The sequence below is a fragment of the Mauremys reevesii genome, linkage group 1, assembly GCF_016161935.1.
Source record: "Mauremys reevesii isolate NIE-2019 linkage group 1, ASM1616193v1, whole genome shotgun sequence".
In the NCBI taxonomy this organism is placed as follows: domain Eukaryota; kingdom Metazoa; phylum Chordata; order Testudines; family Geoemydidae; genus Mauremys; species Mauremys reevesii.
Window position 1 is genome coordinate 62,270,570 of NC_052623.1, and position 17,776 is coordinate 62,288,345.

The following is a 17,776-nucleotide window of genomic DNA, read 5'->3' on the forward strand; positions in this document are numbered from 1 at the left end:
TAGTATGTGGTGCTTTCATTATCATTGCTCCCCTATAATCTTCCTACTTTTCAAAAGTGAGTGGGCCTGGATTTGAGCTACCTGCACCTCAGCAATACTCCTCACTAGTTCCAAGAAATGGTCATGTCTCTGTGGTTCCCATTGCTCTTCCACATTTTTGTGGGGAAGGTGTGCTATGGCCCAAATGTCACATCTGTGCGGGAGGGATCTGTCACAGATGCAACATACGTTGTTGTTCTGATGGGTTTTTCTAGACTGGCCACACTCTCTTGTGTCATGATGCTGGAGCAGGTTAGTTTCACTGGCCCGTCTATTTGCTTTTCAGTCTTGGGGGTTCTAATACATAGCCCAGGTTTTGTCTTAGAGAGAGTGGAGGGGTTTTGTTACCATATTCTACTCCTGTTCATTTCTGAGTTGGGGTGCAGGCATGAATTACTTTTTGGTGGCAATGGCGAATTCCCTGCTATGTGGATCTCCATTTCTGTTTCTCCCTATGTCAGGACAGGTTCCACTTGGTAGACCCCTACTTTTGTCCAGTTCTCAAGCTATCATATGCTCATACTAGGGTAGTGTATATGCTGCAGTGGTATTGTGTGTTTTGCTATCTAGGGAAAGGTGGTGCAAGTAAAAAATTAATGAATTTAAATCCTTAAGCTCCTCACCCTATAAAGAAAGCGTCAACAAGGTGAGAACTCACCCCTCATCCCCCAAGAGGCACATCAAGTTAAAAGAATTAGATCAGACTTAAACATAAATACTTAACAAAACCATAGAAAACAGAAGAGCATGGTGGCACAAGCCATCTCATCTCCACATCAAGCTCCTCACATTGAACCTTCACTATGAAAACTGTTCAGTTTTAATTTCTTGCACCCGCTAATGCTGAACATCAGAGTCTCCCCTTTTCTTCCCTAGATAGACAACTTCTTAAATTCATTTTAAATTAAACCAAAGGTATAGTGTCTTCTTCCATTATGCCTTTCTGATACTTCCTTATCCATTAAACAACACCATGTGTAACGCAGAGCACATACAAAAGGAAGTGATATTAGTGCTAACCTTCCATTCTTATCTTCCATTTGAAGGTGATACTGAATGGAGTCAGTTAATGCTTTTGAAGTTCCCTCTCCCCATTTTAGCTTGAGAGTCTGAGAACTGTATACAGCACATTCCAGGCGAGGTGGATCAGGAGGGAGCGGCTTTGTTTTCAGTTTTATTGTGTGGCTGAAAGGACCTGCTCCAAGACTATTTAGGGCTTGAATTCGTATTCTAATAATTAAAAAGAAAAAAATTATCCATGTAAATATGACTACAGATTTAAAAGGGTAATTAATTCCAGCACTCACATTCAAGAGTGTTACAGTAGAGAATAATAAGGTCATTGAATAGATACTACTTTTTATGATATACATGTCCCTTACCACTAAGAGCCGTTGGATTTAGTCATAAATATTAATGAATGTGCATTCATCTTGCAGTACTTTAAACAATCTATTCTATTAAAAATAAAGAATATTAACGCAAGGGTCATCATATAATGACAAGCAATAAAAGTTCTAATGTCTGTGTCCTGGGACATCAAGTGATCGTAGTTCAGCACAAGAACTTATATTTATAGGACTTATATTTATAGAAAGCCATGATCTTCTGAGTCCCTTCCAATTACTGCCTATTTTCATTATACCTGATAAATGAAGTAGTAAGCAACAGACAAACATTCAGCTTTCTCTGATAATAAACATCCATGTTAGGACCAGCCTTAAAAGAGTTGGGGTGGCCAGTGAGAAGTTTTGAGAGCCTCCTAGAACTGAACTAATTCATTAAAAATGGAAGGGAATATTTGGGCTGCCACCAGTTTTTTCTCTTGCAGGTAGTTTGCAGTGATGCTGGTATCACTGGTAGTGGCGCAGTTGGTCACTTCCAACAATGAATTATCAAGGGGTCCACAAGAAAAGAGGGAAAGAAAACAATAAATCAGAGGACTAGCAGCTGTGAACTTTGCAGGCCATTGTGATTGTGGTAGGGACTAGGAATAATGTGTAATTTTCAGGAAGTCAATGTTGCAAACTTTCAATCTCAGGAACAGGTTTACAGTTTGAAGGTCTGTGACTCAACAAAGAAGATTAGAAACTTATTTTTACAAAACAAAAGCAGAAAATAGCCCAGAGATTTAAAGAGCATAGAAATCAGGGGGACACAGCTGCAGGCTTTATGGATTTCAAAGGTAGCCTTGATTAGACCAACACTCCATGACTCTAAGCCACCTCATTTTCCATTAAAATATCATACATTAATGTCTGTGTGTTTTGAAAAAAAATCAGTGTTTGAGTAACTGCAACAAATAATCCAAGCTCTAAACATTCAAAGGTCACAGTTGCAAAATGTTGGGGTCCCTTTGTATGCATGTATTTAATTCCTTATATATCTATCACTATAGAACTGTTTAATTTTGAGTATGTTAATTTATTACCACAGTGTAGCCCTGGCGACCATATATTTGAGTTTTGTTTATTTTCACAAGAAGCTGGCAGAGTTTATCAAATCTATAATAAAAAAGTACTTTTGTGTGTCCAAGTGCAAAAATATCTTTGCAATGTCAATTTCCAGTTCTTCAGTAATATATATATTTTACAATTTCTCATAATGTGGCAGGCAGTAGTTCTTCAATTACTAATATAACAGTTTTAAAAGTAATAACACAAAAGTATCTTATTTCTAAAAAAATATTAAGGGTTACCCTGGCAGTCTATAATGATCATCATACACATGGGGTGAAACCCTGGCCCCAATGAAGTCAATGTGAGCTTTGCCATTGACTTCAATGGAGTCAAGATTTCACCCAATATATTTTAATGCAGAGGATCTGTGTTTGTAACATGAGCATAGAATGCTATTCTACTGTAAAAGTGACTAAAGTGGAACAGTGGAATTCTGTGTCCATCATCTTTTAATAACTGCCATATTAAATTTAACCGATTTACAAGGAAAAGGATGTTTTCTGTAACCATCACTTTTGCAGACACCACCTGGTATCTCAAAGTTATGCTCTTTGTGCCTAGATGTATCACCACCAGCAATAAAGGTTCTGCAGAAATTGCATCACACTCTGTAACAACCAGGCACTGGATCAGAAATGGAACATAATGACAAATGGACACAGCAGATCAAATGATGTACAGTCCTACCATGGACAGTTCTTACCTAATTTGACAGATACCTTAGGAGTCTGTCTTTTTTTCAATACTTTGGCAACATCTATATAGCTTGTTTCATGACAACAAAGTCTCATTGAATTTGAATTTACAATCAGAACTTTGTTAAGCAATATGAAGCTGATGCATGAATGGAATTAGGTTCTCTTTTTCCAGAACTGTATTGGTTCTGCCATGCTAACAGGAGCAAAAACTTGGTAGACACAACTAAATGCCCATAGTGACCAGATCTGTTGAGTTCATTACATAGTCTCTTTTCTGACCATAGCTACATTCTAATACTTTGATAGGGTGGTAGTGATTTGAAGCAATGTGGGAACAAAGACAATAGATTATTTTCCTTCTATGTAAAATGCTAAGGAAGCCACACCACTTTGCACAGCATACCTGTATGTTGTGTCTGGCTGCAAATTGTCTATGAAATAGCTTGAAACCTTCCCAACAGTTACAGGCTGCTTTTCTCCATAGTCTATGCTGTAGCCAAGGATTTCAGAACCATGGTCACAGGGCTTTTCCCAGCTTATGGCAAGGCATGTGGAAGGTGAATAGTGTGGACTCTCCACTTCATCTTCACTTCTTCCCTGAAGACAGGTCACAACTGCAGGCACAGAGGCTGGCGTCATGCATACAACTACTTCACTGAAAGGTCCTGCACCTGCAACATTCATGGCCTGCAAATGCAAAGTAACATAAGAATGGCGATACTGGGTCAGATCAATGGTCCATCAACTCAGTATCCTGTCTTCCCACATTAGCCAATGCCAGGTGCTTCAGAGGGAATAAACAGAACAGGTAATCGGCAACTGATCCATCCCCTGTTGTCCATTTCCAGCTTCTGGAAATCAGAGGCTAGGGACACTCAGTGCATGGGGTTGCATCTGACTGTCTTGGCTAATAGCCATTCGATGGATCTACCCTCCACAAACTTATCTAATTTTCTTTTGAACCCCGTTATAGTTTGGCTTTCACAATGTCCCCAGGCAATGAGTTCCACAGGCTAACTGTTCTGTGTGAAGAAGTACTTCCTTATATCTGTTTGAAACCTGCTGCCTATTAGCTTCATTAGGTGACCCCTGGTTTCTTGTGTTATGTGAAGGAGTAAATATTTCCTTATTCACTTTCTCCACACGGGTCACTATTTTATAGAGCTCTATCATATCCCCTCTTAGTCAACTCTTTTCCAACCTGAAAAGTCCTAGTCTTTTTAATCTCTCCTCATACTCTTCCTTTCCCTTAATCATTTTTGTTGCCCTTCTCTGTATCTTTTCAAATTCTAATATATCTTTTTTGAGATAGGGTGTCCAGAACTGCATGCAGTATTCAAGGTGTGGGTGTACATATAGTGGCATTATGATATTTTCTGTCTTATTATCTATCCTTTTCCTAATGGTTCCTAATATTCTATTGGCTTTTTTGACTACCACTGCACACTGAGTGGATACTTTCAGAGAACTATCCACGATGATTCTGAGATCTCTTTCTTGAGTGGTAAGAGCTATTTTAGACTCCATCATATTGTAAGTATAGTTGGGATTATGTTTTCCAATGTGCATTACTTTGCATTTATCAACATAGAATTTCATGTGCCATTTTGTTGCTCAGTCCCCCAGTTTTGTGAGATTGCTTTGTAACTCTTCGCAGTCTGATTTGAATGTAACTATGTTGAGTAATTTTGCATTGTCTGAAAATTTGCCACCTCACTGTTTACCCCTTTTTCCAGATCATGTATGAAAATGTTGACCAGCACTGATCCCAGTACAGATCCCTGGGGGACACCAGTATTTATCCCTATCCATCGTGAAAATTGACCATTTATTCCTACCCATCGTTTCCTATCTTTTAACAAGTTACTTATCCATGAGAGGAGGTCCCTTTTATCCCATGACTGCTTACTTTGCTTAAGAGCCCTCTGTGAGGGATCTTATTAAAGGCTTTCTGAAAGTCCAAGTACACTATATCCACTGGATCACCCTTGTCCACGTTTGTCGATCCCCTCAAATAATTCTAATAGATTGGTGAGGCATGACTTCCCTTTACAAAAGCCATGTTGACTTTTCCCCAACAAATGGTGTTCATCTATGCGTTTGATAATTCTGTTCTTCACTATAGTTTCAATCAATTTGCCTGTTACTGAAGTTAAGCTTACCAGTCTAACTGCCAGGATCACCACTTGAGCCTTTTTAAAAAATTGGTGTCACATTAGCTATCTTCCAGTCAACTGGTACAGAAGCTGATTTAAATGATAGGTTTCATACCACAGTCAGTGGTTCTACAATTTCATATCTGAGTTCCTTCAGAACTCTTGGGTGAATCTCATCTGGTACTGGTGGCATATTACTGTTTAATTTATCAGTTTGTTCCAAAATCTCCTCTATTGACACCTCAATCTGGAATAGTTCCTCAGGTCTGTCACCTAAAAAGAATGGCTCAAGTGTGGGACTCTCCCTCACATCCTCTGCAGTGAAGACCAATGCAAAGAACTAATTTTGCTTCTCCGCAATGGCCTTATTTTCCTTAAGTGCTCCTTTAGCACATCAATTGTCCAGTGGCCCCACTGATTGTTTGGCAGGCTTCCTGCTTCCTTCTTCCTGTGTGTCTTCTTACTGTATTTTTTAATTTGGGGCATACATTTAATTTGAGCCTCTATTATGGTGTTTTTCAAAAGTTTCCATGCAGCTTGCAGGCATTTCAGTTTTGTGACTGCACCTTTTAATTTCCATTTAACTAGCTTCTTCATTTTTGTGTAGTTGCCCTTTCTGAAGTTAAATGCTACCGTGGTGGGCTTCTTTGGAGTCCCCATCCCACCCAAGGATGTTAACTTTAATTATATTATGGTCGCTATTATCAAGGAGTTCAGCTATATATTCTTCTCTTTGACCAGATCCTGTGCTTCATGTAGGACTAAATCAAGAATTGCCTCTCCTCTTGTGGGTTCCAGGACTAGCTAGCAGTCATTTATAGTGTCAAGAAACTTTATCTATGCATCCCATCCTCAGATGACATGTACCCAGTAAATATAGGTATAGCTGAAATCCCCCATTATTATTTAGCTTTCTATTTATATTGCTTCTCTAATCTCCCGGAGCATTTCCTAGTTGGGTGGTTGGTGGTAGATCCCTACTGCTTTATTCTTATTATTCAAGCATGGAATTTCTATCCACAGAGATTCTATGGTACAGTTTGAGTCATTTACGATTTTTACTATATTTGACTCTATTCTTTCTTTCACATACAGTGCCACTCTTCCACCAGCATGACCTACTCTGTCATTCCTATATATTTTGTCTCCTGATATTACCGTGTCCCATTGCTTATAATTGTTCTACCATGTTTCTGTGATGCCTATTATATCAATATCCTCATTTAATATGAGGCGCAAAGTTCACCCATCTTAGTATTTAGACTTCTAACATCTGTATACAAGCACTTAAAAATTGTCACTTTTTAACTGTCTGCCATTATGTGATGTAACTGAATGGTACTCATCCCATTAGTCTGGGCCATGTTCAGGTCCCACACCAGGAATGACTGTCTAACCTGTGGGTACAGCTTGTCCAGCCCCTTTAGGAAACAGCCAGCCACGGGGTTGGCGAAGATGGAACGCCCAGCCACTCCCGGGTGGGTGGTCGAGATGGCTGCCAGGTGTACCTTGATGAATGATGTCACCAGCCCTTGGTATTTCAAGTGCAGTAGGTAGTCCAGGATAAGCAGTATGGGTGCCTGCACTGGAGGTCTGTGGCTCTGAGAGCACCAGGCTGAAAACCTTTTCCACTTGGCAAACCCCCTGCTGGAGGGTTTCCTGCTACCAAGTAAGATCTCCCTAACAGGATCCGGGCACCTGAGTATCATGGGGTTTAGCCATGGAGCTTACAAGCCACGAGGTGAAGGGACTGGGGGTCTGGGTGGTGAAGGCGACCATAGTATTGGGTGATCAGTTCCGGGACCAGGGGCAGTGCGATTGGGATATCCACCAACAGCTCCAGGAGCGTGGTGTACAAGTGCCGATGAGGCCAAGTCATTGCTACCAGTATGACCGCTGTCTGTCTCTGCGGATCTTGAGAAGAACCTTGTGGATGAGTGGGAACGCAGATGGTCCATCCAGGGGAGGAGAAACATGTCAGCGAGTGAGCCCGGACTGTGATTCTGGAAGGAACAGAATCACAAGCACTTTCTGTTGCCCCGTGTGGCAAACAGGTCAATCTAGGGAATTCCCCACCTCTGGAAAATGCTGTGTATCATGTCCAGGCGGATGGACGACTCATGATTGTGGAAGGATCTGCTGAGGTAGTCCATTGACTCATTCTGGGACCGTGGGAGGTAAGATGCTTCCACGTGAATAGACTGGGCTATGCAGAAGACCCACAGCTCGAGGGCTTCCTGACATAGGGGAGAGGAACAAGCCCCACCCTGCTTTTTTGTGTAAAACATTGCAGTTCTGTTATCTGTCATGACTCCCACACATTTCCCTTGCAACTGGGCTTGGAAGGTTTGGCATGCTCATCAGACCACCCTCAACTCCTTGATGTTGATGTGGAGCGAGAACTCATCCTGTGACCAGAGGCCTTGCGTCCATAGTTCTCTCAGGTGAGCACCCCATCCCAGCACTGACGCAACTGTTACTAGAGACAGAGAGGGCTGGGGTTTGTCAAAAAGGACTCCCTCGTACACCTCCTGTGGGTTGAGCCACCAGCAGAGGGACTCAAGAACCTGCACCGGAAGAGTGACCACTGTGTCCAGGCGGTCTCGCCTCGGATGGTAGGCTGACACTAACCAAGCTTGTAGAGGTGTGAGCCTCAGCCTGGCATGCTGTACCACATAAGTACATGCTGCCATGTGGCCGCGGAGCCTCAAGCAACCCCTTGCTGTGGTCATAGGGTGCTGTCTGAGGCTTTGAATGATGTCCGTCATTGCTTGTCCAATAAACTGAGCTGATAAACTCTATCCTTTGAGTCGGTGATAGGGTTGATTTGTGTTCGTTGAGGAGGAATCCCAACCTATTGAAGGTGGATCTCACAAGGTGGACCTGAGCCTCCACTTGATCCCTGAAAATGTCCCCTAAGCAGCCAGTTGTCAAGGTATGGATATATCTGCACTTGCCTCCAATGCAGGAAGATGGCCACGACCGACATGCACTTGGTGAACACTCATGGGGCTCTGGATAGGCTGAAAGGGAGGACTGTGAATTGGTAACAGTTGTTGTAGACCACAAACGTGAGGAAATGTCTGTGAGCAGGATGTATTGAGATGTGGAAGTACACATCCTTGAGGTCGAGGGCAGCGTACCAGTCTCCTGGATCTAGAGAGGTGATGATCGAACTTAGGGAGACCATGCAAAACTTCAGCTTTTTCATGAAGCTGTTGAGGCCTCTCAGGTTGAGGATGGGTCTGAGACCCTCCTTGGCCTTGGGGATGAGGAAATAACAGGAGCAGAATCTCTTGCCCCATAGCTCCTGAGGAACCTCCTCCATTGCCCCTGAGGTGAGGAGTGTTCGGACCTCCTGCATAAGGAGATGCTCATGAGAAGGGTCCCTGAAGAGGGATGGGGAACGGGGGTGGGAGGGAGAGGAGGAGCAGAACTGGAGAGAATATCCCAATTCTACCGTATGAAGGACCCAGCGGTCTGATGTTATTTGTCACCAAACACGGTAAAAGTCGGACAGACGGTTCAGGAAACAGGGATGAGGATCCGGTCCATTGACTGGTGCACTGTCCTCGGACGCACCTTCATAAGGCCTGTTTAGTGCCTAATGAAGACTGAGCCTGGCCTTGGCCTAGGCTAGGCAGGGGCTGGGAAGGCTTGCGCCTGCCATTCTTGCCACACTTCCTCAAGAAGTCCTGCCTAGGCTGGGGAGGGTAGAAATGCTGCTGGGGTTGGGGCTTAAAATATTTGCGCTGGGTGTCCGGTGTATGCATGCCCAGTGATTTCATCGTTGCCCGAGAATCTTTTAGGCTGTGAAGCCTGGAGTCCGTTTGCTCCACAAACAGGCCCATGTCATCGAACAGCAGGTCCTGCAGAGTTTGTTGCACTTCTGGGGGAAGCCCAGACACCATGAGCTTCTCCTCATGTCTGCAGCATCCAATGAGGCTTGCAACAAGGTCCGTGCCACTGCCTTGCCCTCATTCACTATGGCCCCAAACTCTTCCCTGGACTCCCTGGGTAGTAACTCCTTGAACTTTAACATGGAGCTCCAGGAGTTAAAGTTGTACCTACTCAGGATTGCCTACTGGTTGGCAATCCTGAGCTGGAGCCCCCTGGTCCAGTAGACCTTCTGGCCAAATAGGTCCAGCTTTTTAGAGTCCTTAGACTTTGGGTTCAGACCGACCCTGCTGCCCCTGCCTTTCATTCTTGTTTACTGCGGCCACCATCAACGTACCCCTTAGAGGGGATGAAGTACTTTCTTTCCACTCCCTTTGCAGTTGGGGGAATGGAAGCAGGATTTTGGTGTTAGCCTGAATCGTCTTAATGAGGGGCAAAGCCATCCTCGATGACCCCTCCAGAGCCAGGATGTCCACCATCGGGTCCTCTTGCTCGACAACCTCCTTGGCTTGCAGCCCCATGTTGTGAGCCACTCTGCACAGCAGGTCCTGGTGTGCCTGACTGTCGATTGGGGGCGGCCTGGAGGAGGAAGACCCTGCTACTGCTTTGTCCGGGGAGGACAAAGGCGATGCTGGGGAGACACAGGGCCCTGCTGGCCATCTGGAGCCCTGGAGACGTCCTGCTTGGTGCCAGGCTCCTCTGCGACGACTGCAGGTTTGGTGCTGGTGGTGGGCACAGGATTGGGAGGCGGCTGTGCGGCCCGCACCGATGTAGTCTTGGAGCCCCAAGGGGTGGGACAAACCACAGCTGCCGGGGGCATTCGTGGTTCCAATACCATCGAGTGGGGGCCCCTGGAGTGAGTGCCCTGGGTCTGGTGGTAGGCCCTCAGAGTCCAAAAGGGCCTCTGCCACTGCACCTGCTATGGCACTGCACCCACGTCCTTCTTGTGGAGGCCCGACCTGCGCCAGCTGTGCCGCGAATAGTGGGACTCTGCCTCCGACAATGTGGACGTGGAGCGCAAAGGCCCCAGTGGTGCCGAGCGGAGCGGTGCTGGGGATTGATGCCATGAGTACGGTGCTGGGGAGCGGTGCTGCGATGGGGAACGGTGCCGTGATGAGTGGTGCCAGGATGGAAAGCGGTGCTGGGATGTAGAGCAGCACTGCGACTCAGAGCGGTGCAGGGGACAGGTGCCGCGTTGTCGGTGGTGACCAGTGCCTCGAAGACTGAGTTGGGGACCGTCGTCGGGAGCGATGGCACAGGGAGCGAAGCCCGGGGTATGGTGATCTCCTCAGCATTGACGGCTTGCCTCTAGAAGATGCCTTGTGCTGAGGCACCGGGGGCCTTATCCTGACTGGCTGGGGACCGAGGAGCTGTCATGGCAATTAAGTTCTGAGCGGCCTCAAAGGTGTCCCGGTTGGATGGGAGTTCTACGTCCTCCACCCGGCACTCTTGATCAGGAGAGTCCAGAGGTTCCGGACTCAACAGCTCCCCCTGCGGGGCCAAAGTCAACGGAGCCATCTCCTCTGCCGTTGGCACCAGGTGCTCCTCCGTTGGATGCACTCCGGCAGCGCTATCCGATGCAGTGGTTCTTGGCGTGGGCGAACGCCCCATGTCCGTTTTCCTGTGCTGCTTATGCGGCACCGAGGAATAAGAGCAGTGCCGGGGAGACCCTCCACTGACTTTGGTGCCGGGGAGCGCCAGTTCTGAGGGCCAGAGTCCTTCCTCAGCACTGTCTCATGCACAGAGGCCGGGGCACTCTGCACGGAGGAGCTCGGTGCCAGATCCTGCCAGCCCTAAGCCAGTTGCGGACAAAGGGCTGCCTCTATCAGGAGTTGTTTGAGCCTGAAGTCCCGCTCCTTCTTTGTCCTGGGATGGAACACCTTGCAGATTTTGCACTGGTCTATTTGGTGCGTCTCCTCCAAAAACTTGAGGCAAGAGCCATGGGGGTTGCCCGTTGGCATGGGCTTATGGTAGGTTCCGCAAGGCTTAAACCCTTGGGATCGAGGCATACCCCACAACCCCAAAGGGGAACAGGAAAATTGGGGTGGAGGACTGCCCCCACTCCTACAACAACTAACACTAACTATCTGAGAACTCTTAAAAAACTATTTACACACTAAACTAGCTGAGACTAGAACTAGGGGAGCGCTTGCGAGAGCAAGCAACCACAGTTCCAACGATCGTCACTGGCGATAAGAAGGAACTGAGGAGGCGCCAGGTTGGCAGGGTCCTATATTCACCGCCATGGAGGGGCCACTCCAGGGGGCTCCACAGCTGACTTGATGCATGCTGCTAGTGGAAAAACCTTCCCATGACTGTGCACATGGCACGCACACACCTAACTGGAATCGATATGAGCAAGCACTCGAAGAAGAACCTGCAGTTCTGCCTGTCTTATTGACTCTTCGCATGGAACTGGAAGCATTTCAGCGAATGCTACCATGGAGGTCCTGGACTTCAATCTCTTACATAGCAACCTACTTTGGCCTCCAGGACTTCCTTGCTACCTTTCCCTATGTCATTGGTACCTACATGTACCACGACCACTGGCTCTCCTCAGCACTGCACATAAATCTGTCTAGATTTCTTGAGAGATCTGCAATATTCACACCAGGCAGGCAATTCACCATCACAAACCCATATCTATATTTCTAATGATCGAATCCCCCATTATTATTACTTGTCTCTTCCTAATAACTGGGATTCCCTTCCCCAGAGAGGTATCCTCAGTGTGAGAGGATACTATGACATCATCTGGAGAGAGGGTCCCAATTATGGGACCGTTTCTCTCCGCTCCACTTTGATGTTCTCCTTCCCTGAGAAAGTAAAATAAATATTCATGGAAACACTGAGAACTGTGAATACCAGGATACCAACAGTAGGTCTTCCTCTTTACCTGAACCCTGCAGTAATATATAGTTGCAGGCAAAAGTCCTTTCATTTCATAATTGAGTCCAGTCCCACAGTAACAGATCTGCATGCATCCTTCCACACTGCCCCACTCCAAACGGTATTCTGTGATGTCGGCTCCATTATTTACTGGGACCTTTAAAGTTAATAGAAATAATTATGACTTAAATTCATTGTCTAAAAATCAGACCAAACTCACCAAATCTTGACTACCTTCTCTATAAAACAGTAAGATAATGAATGTAGCATTTTAAGCCATAAAAGTAGGCCAGAAAGCTGTAGAAACTGCATTTCCACAGGAAAGTCACCCTATGGTGGCGTCAGCAATCTCCAGTTTATTACAGTACATGCAAAACACTGCATTATTTTATTGATCTTGAGCACATTAAAATACTAATGGATAATGTTCATGGTGGCAGAGTATTATATGTGGAGCAGTAACTGCTTTTTCAGTTGCTTAAATACTGAAGTGACACTAAGTGATAATCATAAAATCTATTAAATGTGGATATACTTCAAAGCGATTTCTCTAAAAGGACTAGATTACAAATAATGAAATAAAAATTATTCTCTTCTTTCATGGAGGACTTACCAGTGTAAGATACTGCTTCTCACTGAGGATATGCTATTATGAATCATTGCTCCAGGGCATTTTTTTTTAAAAAGAATCATTAGTTTAAGAAGTGGACTATATGAAAAAGGAATGTGATTGAACATAAACAACATTTGAGAGAATTATGTTTGATGTCCTGTAGCTATGATTTGCAGAAATCTTTCTCTTCTATAATTTACAATAAATTGTGGCATATTCTGGACTATTTTATAGATTACATTAAAATTGTTAAAACACATTTAGGTTGCAAAGTCAAACACTAGAAAGTTAGGATGCACCAGAAGCTAGGTTGGCTATGTAAACTTTAATTCTGCTCCCTTGTGTGTATGCATCACAATACATATTTAAATATATAATTATATACTACTGTTTCCAGAGGACCCCTGCTCATTCAGGACACAGAATGGACAATCGAGGAATGAGGCAGCTGTCCAAATATTTTTATTCTCATTTTTTAGTTAGTGGCTCCATGCCTTACTTACTCCACAGTGTTCAAAGCCTATGAGCAACACAGAATTATTTCTCTCATGATATTTTTGATCATGGTACTTATAATTGTATCTGTGTTGCACAGCCATTAATTAATTTATCTCAACTACAAGATGACAGAATTACTTTTCCCATTTTATAGATGGGGAAATCAAGGCAAAGAGGCTTGGCTGAGGCCACACAGTGATTCAGTGGCAGGGCCAGGATTAAAACTCAGGACCTCCTGATTCCTAGTGCTATGCACAATCCTGCAGACCAAATTGCCTTAGGGGCTGAGCATCCACAGCTCCCAATATCGTTGGTTGCATTTGTGAATGCTCAGCACTTCTGTGTCTCAGTTTGCGGGTATCTTAAGTTGGGCACCAGTAAATGAGGAACACACAATTAAAATGTTGGTTTAAATGGCTTGTTTGAAATCATATAGGAAGACTGCGGCAGAAGCATGGACAGAACAGAGTTCTCCTGTGAAGCAGTCACAGCAGTAAGAAGGAACTGAGAGGGCATAGGGCTAGCGGCGCCTGATATACAGGCGCATGAGTGCGGCACTCAAGGGGGTGCCACTGCCTACTCTACGGATACCGCTAAGGCAAAAATCTCTGACAATCGCACCCATGGACATGCACACCTAGAATGGAACTGACATGAGCAAGCACTCGAAGAAGAATTAATGACATTAGCTGTCAGAAGAATCATAGAATATCAGAGTTGGAAGGGATCTAAGGAGGTCACCTAGTCCAACTCCCTGCTCAACGCAGGACCAATCCCCAACTAAACCATCCCAGCCAGGGCTTTGTCAAGCCTGACCTTAAAAACCCCTAAGGAAGGAGATTCCATCACCTCCCTAGGTAACCCATTTGAGTGCTTCACCACCCTCCTAGTGAAAATTTTTTTTCCTAATATCCAACCTAAACCTCCCCCACTGCAACTTGACACCATTACTCCTTGTTCTGTCATCTGCTACCACTGAGAACAGCCTAGATCCATCCTCTTTGGAACCCTCTTTCAGGTGGTTGAAAGCAGCTATCAAATCCCCCCTCATTCTTCTCTTCTGCACACTAAACAATCCCAGTTCCCTCAGCCTCTCCTCATAAGTCATGTGCTCCAGCCCCCTAATAATTTTTGTTGCCCTCCGCTGGACTCTTTCCAATTTTTCCACATCTTTTTTGTAGTGTGGGGCCCAAAACTGGATACAGTACTCCAGATGAGGCCTCACCAATGCCGAATAGAGGGGAATGATCACGTCCCTCAATCTGCTGGCAATGCCCCTACTTATACAGCCCAAAATGCCGTTAGCCTTCTTGGCAACAAGGGCACACTGTTGACTCATATCCAGCTTCTTGTCCACTGTAACCCCTAGGTCCTTTTCTGCAGAACTGCTGCCTAGCCACTCGGTCCCTAGTCTGCAGCAGTGCATGGGATTCTTACTTCCTAAGTGCGGGACTCTGCACTTGTCCTTGTTGAACCTCATCAGATTTCTTTTGGCCCAATCCTCTAATTTGTCTAGGTTCCTCTGTATCCTATCCCTACCTTCCAGAGTATCTACCACTCGTCCCAGTTTAGTGTCATCTGGAAACTTGCTGAGGGTGCAGTCCACGCCATCCTCCAGATCATTAATGAAGATATTGAACAAAACCGGCCCCAGGACTGACCTTTGAGGCACTCCGCTTGATACTGGCTGCCAACTAGATATGGAGCCATTGATCACTACCCGTTGAGACTGATGATCTAGCCAGCTTTCTATCCACCTTATAGTCCATTCATCCAGCCCATATTTCTTTAACTTGCTGGCAAGAATACTGTAGGAGACTGTGTCAAAAGCTTTGCTAAAGTTAAGGAATAACACATCCACTGCTGTCTCCTCATCCACAGAGCCAGTTATCTCATCATAGAAGGCAATTAGGTTAGTCAGGCATGACTTGCCCTTGGTGAATCCATGCCGACTGTTCCTGATCACTTTCCTCTCCTCTAAGCGCTTCAAAATTGATTCCTTGAGGACCTGCTCCATGATTTTTCCAGGGACTGAGGTGAGGCTGACTGGCCTGTAGTTCCCCGGATCCTTCTTCTTCCCTTTTTTAAAGATGGACACTACATTAGCCTTTTTCCAGTCATCCGGGACTTCCCCCAATCGCCATGAGTTTTCAAAGATAATGGCCAATGGCTCTGCAATCACATCCACCAACTCCTTTAGTACGCTGGGATGCAATAGAAGGCCATTATCCCTAGAGTGTGGAAGTAGGAAAGAGGCCACATGCTGGGTTCAGGGATGGTCAGTCTGGCTCTTTCCTCCCCTCCTCTCCCATGATATCTGAGGAGCTCATTCCCCACTGGGGCCATGCCCTAGGTCCAGCAAAGGTTGTCGGAGACTGGGGGTACCCTCTCCTGAGGAGGGTGCCTGCTCCCCAAGTCCACAGGGAAACATGCTGCTGCTGCATTGTTCCCAGTGCAGTGTGGGCATCTTAGATTACAATGTTCTTATGCAGTTATTATTTTGATATGCTGCCAAAATTTAGCTGACAATGCAAATGACAGAAGAGAATGGTGATTCTCTGGCCCCAAGACTTTCGTCCTGCTGAATTTTAAAGTCCTGTTGCAAACAATGAAAGTATTAGAGATTCTTTCTAAAAAAAGTTTCAAAACTCTTTTTCATGAAAAGTGTTAGGCAGCCTAAATATAAAGGTTTCTACCAGCTCTCTCTTGTAATGTGGGATTCCATCCAACACTTAATTTGTTTGTTATTTATGCTCACTGAGACCATGTTACATAATATGAACTTTTCATGTGGGCTTGTGCAAAAGTATATATATATATATTTGCTTTTTAAAAGTGAACATTTTATAGGTGCAAAAATGCATCTGAAAAGTCTTCAGCCTTTTTGCATTCATCTACAATGCTAACTCCCCATCCCATAGAAAGCAGTTTTTTTAAAAGTTAAGAGTCCTCCCCCACCCTGCAGTGACAATCTTTTTCAAATTTAGTCTTGATGAGATTTATTTTGCTTACTAAAAATCACGCACCTGAAAGCTAGGAGGTTAACAGATAGACCCTTTGCTACATTATTACTGATGTGATGATATAAAGTACAAATCAGCTTAGAAAAGAAAGTGGTGAGTGTAAAACTATCATTTGTATTGTGTGGCTGTCTGGGTTTTCTGCAAAGGAAGAAAAAATGGTCTTTAAAAAAATTAAAAAGAATCTGCATCAAATTCATACTCACAGTGTAGCACTAGTGGAAAAACCCATAAGAAAAACAAAGGAACGAGGATATTGTGTGTTGAAGTTTGAATATGCGTAGATCATTTAGCTACAAATATTGTATAAAGGAAACGGCAAATGATGCTTTGAGGACTTTCAAATTCTGTGTTTAAGTTTCAATGTAAAGATAACCCATAATCAGGCAGCTTGTTTCTGTTTTGGCTTTTTTTAAATGTCGTCTTAGCTACAGTTTAGGCTTTTTAAAATTGACAAAAGAATGTAAAAGGTAACAACCGTAAGACATAAATAAGCCTAAAATACACAGCATAACAAAATATTCCTACCTCCCAATACACCTGTGCACATGTTGCTGATCTACATGTCACTTGAGGGGGTTTGCACTGATCCGGTGGTCCAGGGGCTGTAGTAATTTCACATTTTTCTGAATAGGGTCCAAACTATTAAAAATAGGTTGACATAATTACTACCATGTTTTTAAACAGAAGTTTTGCCCACAGTAGCTGTATATACTGTTAGTGTTTGACAGTCAGCATCAAATATTGTGTGACTGTAATTTGTAAGATGACTTTTCATGACTTCAGGGTTCATTTCAATGTTTGAGCATTCTTCAGAACTACTATAGTATTCTTCCTCTATTGGAGATGTAGTGAGAATAAACATGACAATTTACACTCTGTAACTTAGAAGAGCACATGACTCTGTAAGTCACAGTTGCCAAGCTATATATGACAGCTAACCTATAACAGAGAATATTGTACAACTGTGTATTTATTTAAATCTAAATGAAACAGAAGACTCCAAATAATAGGCTACAACTACAATTCTTCCTCTGGATGTTAGAAAGTAATTAAGCATTCATGACCATTCTGCCCTTCGCTTCTCTGCCAATATTGACAACTAGTGACAATTGTAATAAAGGTTTCTGTGAGGTGGACTTCTGTACATTAACTGACCTGAGATGCCCACTCATTTTACTTTTAAATTAGGGTATTGGCTATTTAATAAAATCAAATATTTTAAAGCAATGGTTGATTTTAAAGCAGTTAATGTAAGGTTAATGTTCAAAATATAAGGAACCAAAGAACATTTTCTTACACTTTGTGAAGTACACACTAATAGATAAAAAACAGAAAAGAAGAAAATGCTAGTTGCTGTGCTCCAGAAAGCCTTCAGCTGTGGAATGCACACACAACAATCAATGTGCAAAACTAGAGTATATAAAATCATTTACCTACTTACTTCACAAGATGTTATGATAATTTATTAAAGTTTGTACAGTGCTTTGAATAAATGTTATATCAT

General features: G+C 43.9%; 1 protein-coding gene across 6 annotated transcripts in view; it reads right to left on the bottom strand.

The window, feature by feature from the left end:
• Window positions 1-17,776, bottom strand: part of FNDC3A (fibronectin type III domain containing 3A) — a 178,703-nt gene that overhangs the window by 8,885 nt on the left and 152,042 nt on the right. For all 6 annotated transcript variants that reach the window (XM_039532933.1, XM_039532928.1, XM_039532940.1 and 3 more), the window contains 4 exons: window positions 16,798-16,911; window positions 12,146-12,295; window positions 3,600-3,883; window positions 1,060-1,269 (listed from right to left, as the gene is read on the bottom strand). In XM_039532933.1, the coding sequence (XP_039388867.1) occupies window positions 1,060-1,269; window positions 3,600-3,883; window positions 12,146-12,295; window positions 16,798-16,911 (758 nt within the window). The remainder of the gene's footprint in view (window positions 1-1,059; window positions 1,270-3,599; window positions 3,884-12,145; window positions 12,296-16,797; window positions 16,912-17,776) is intronic.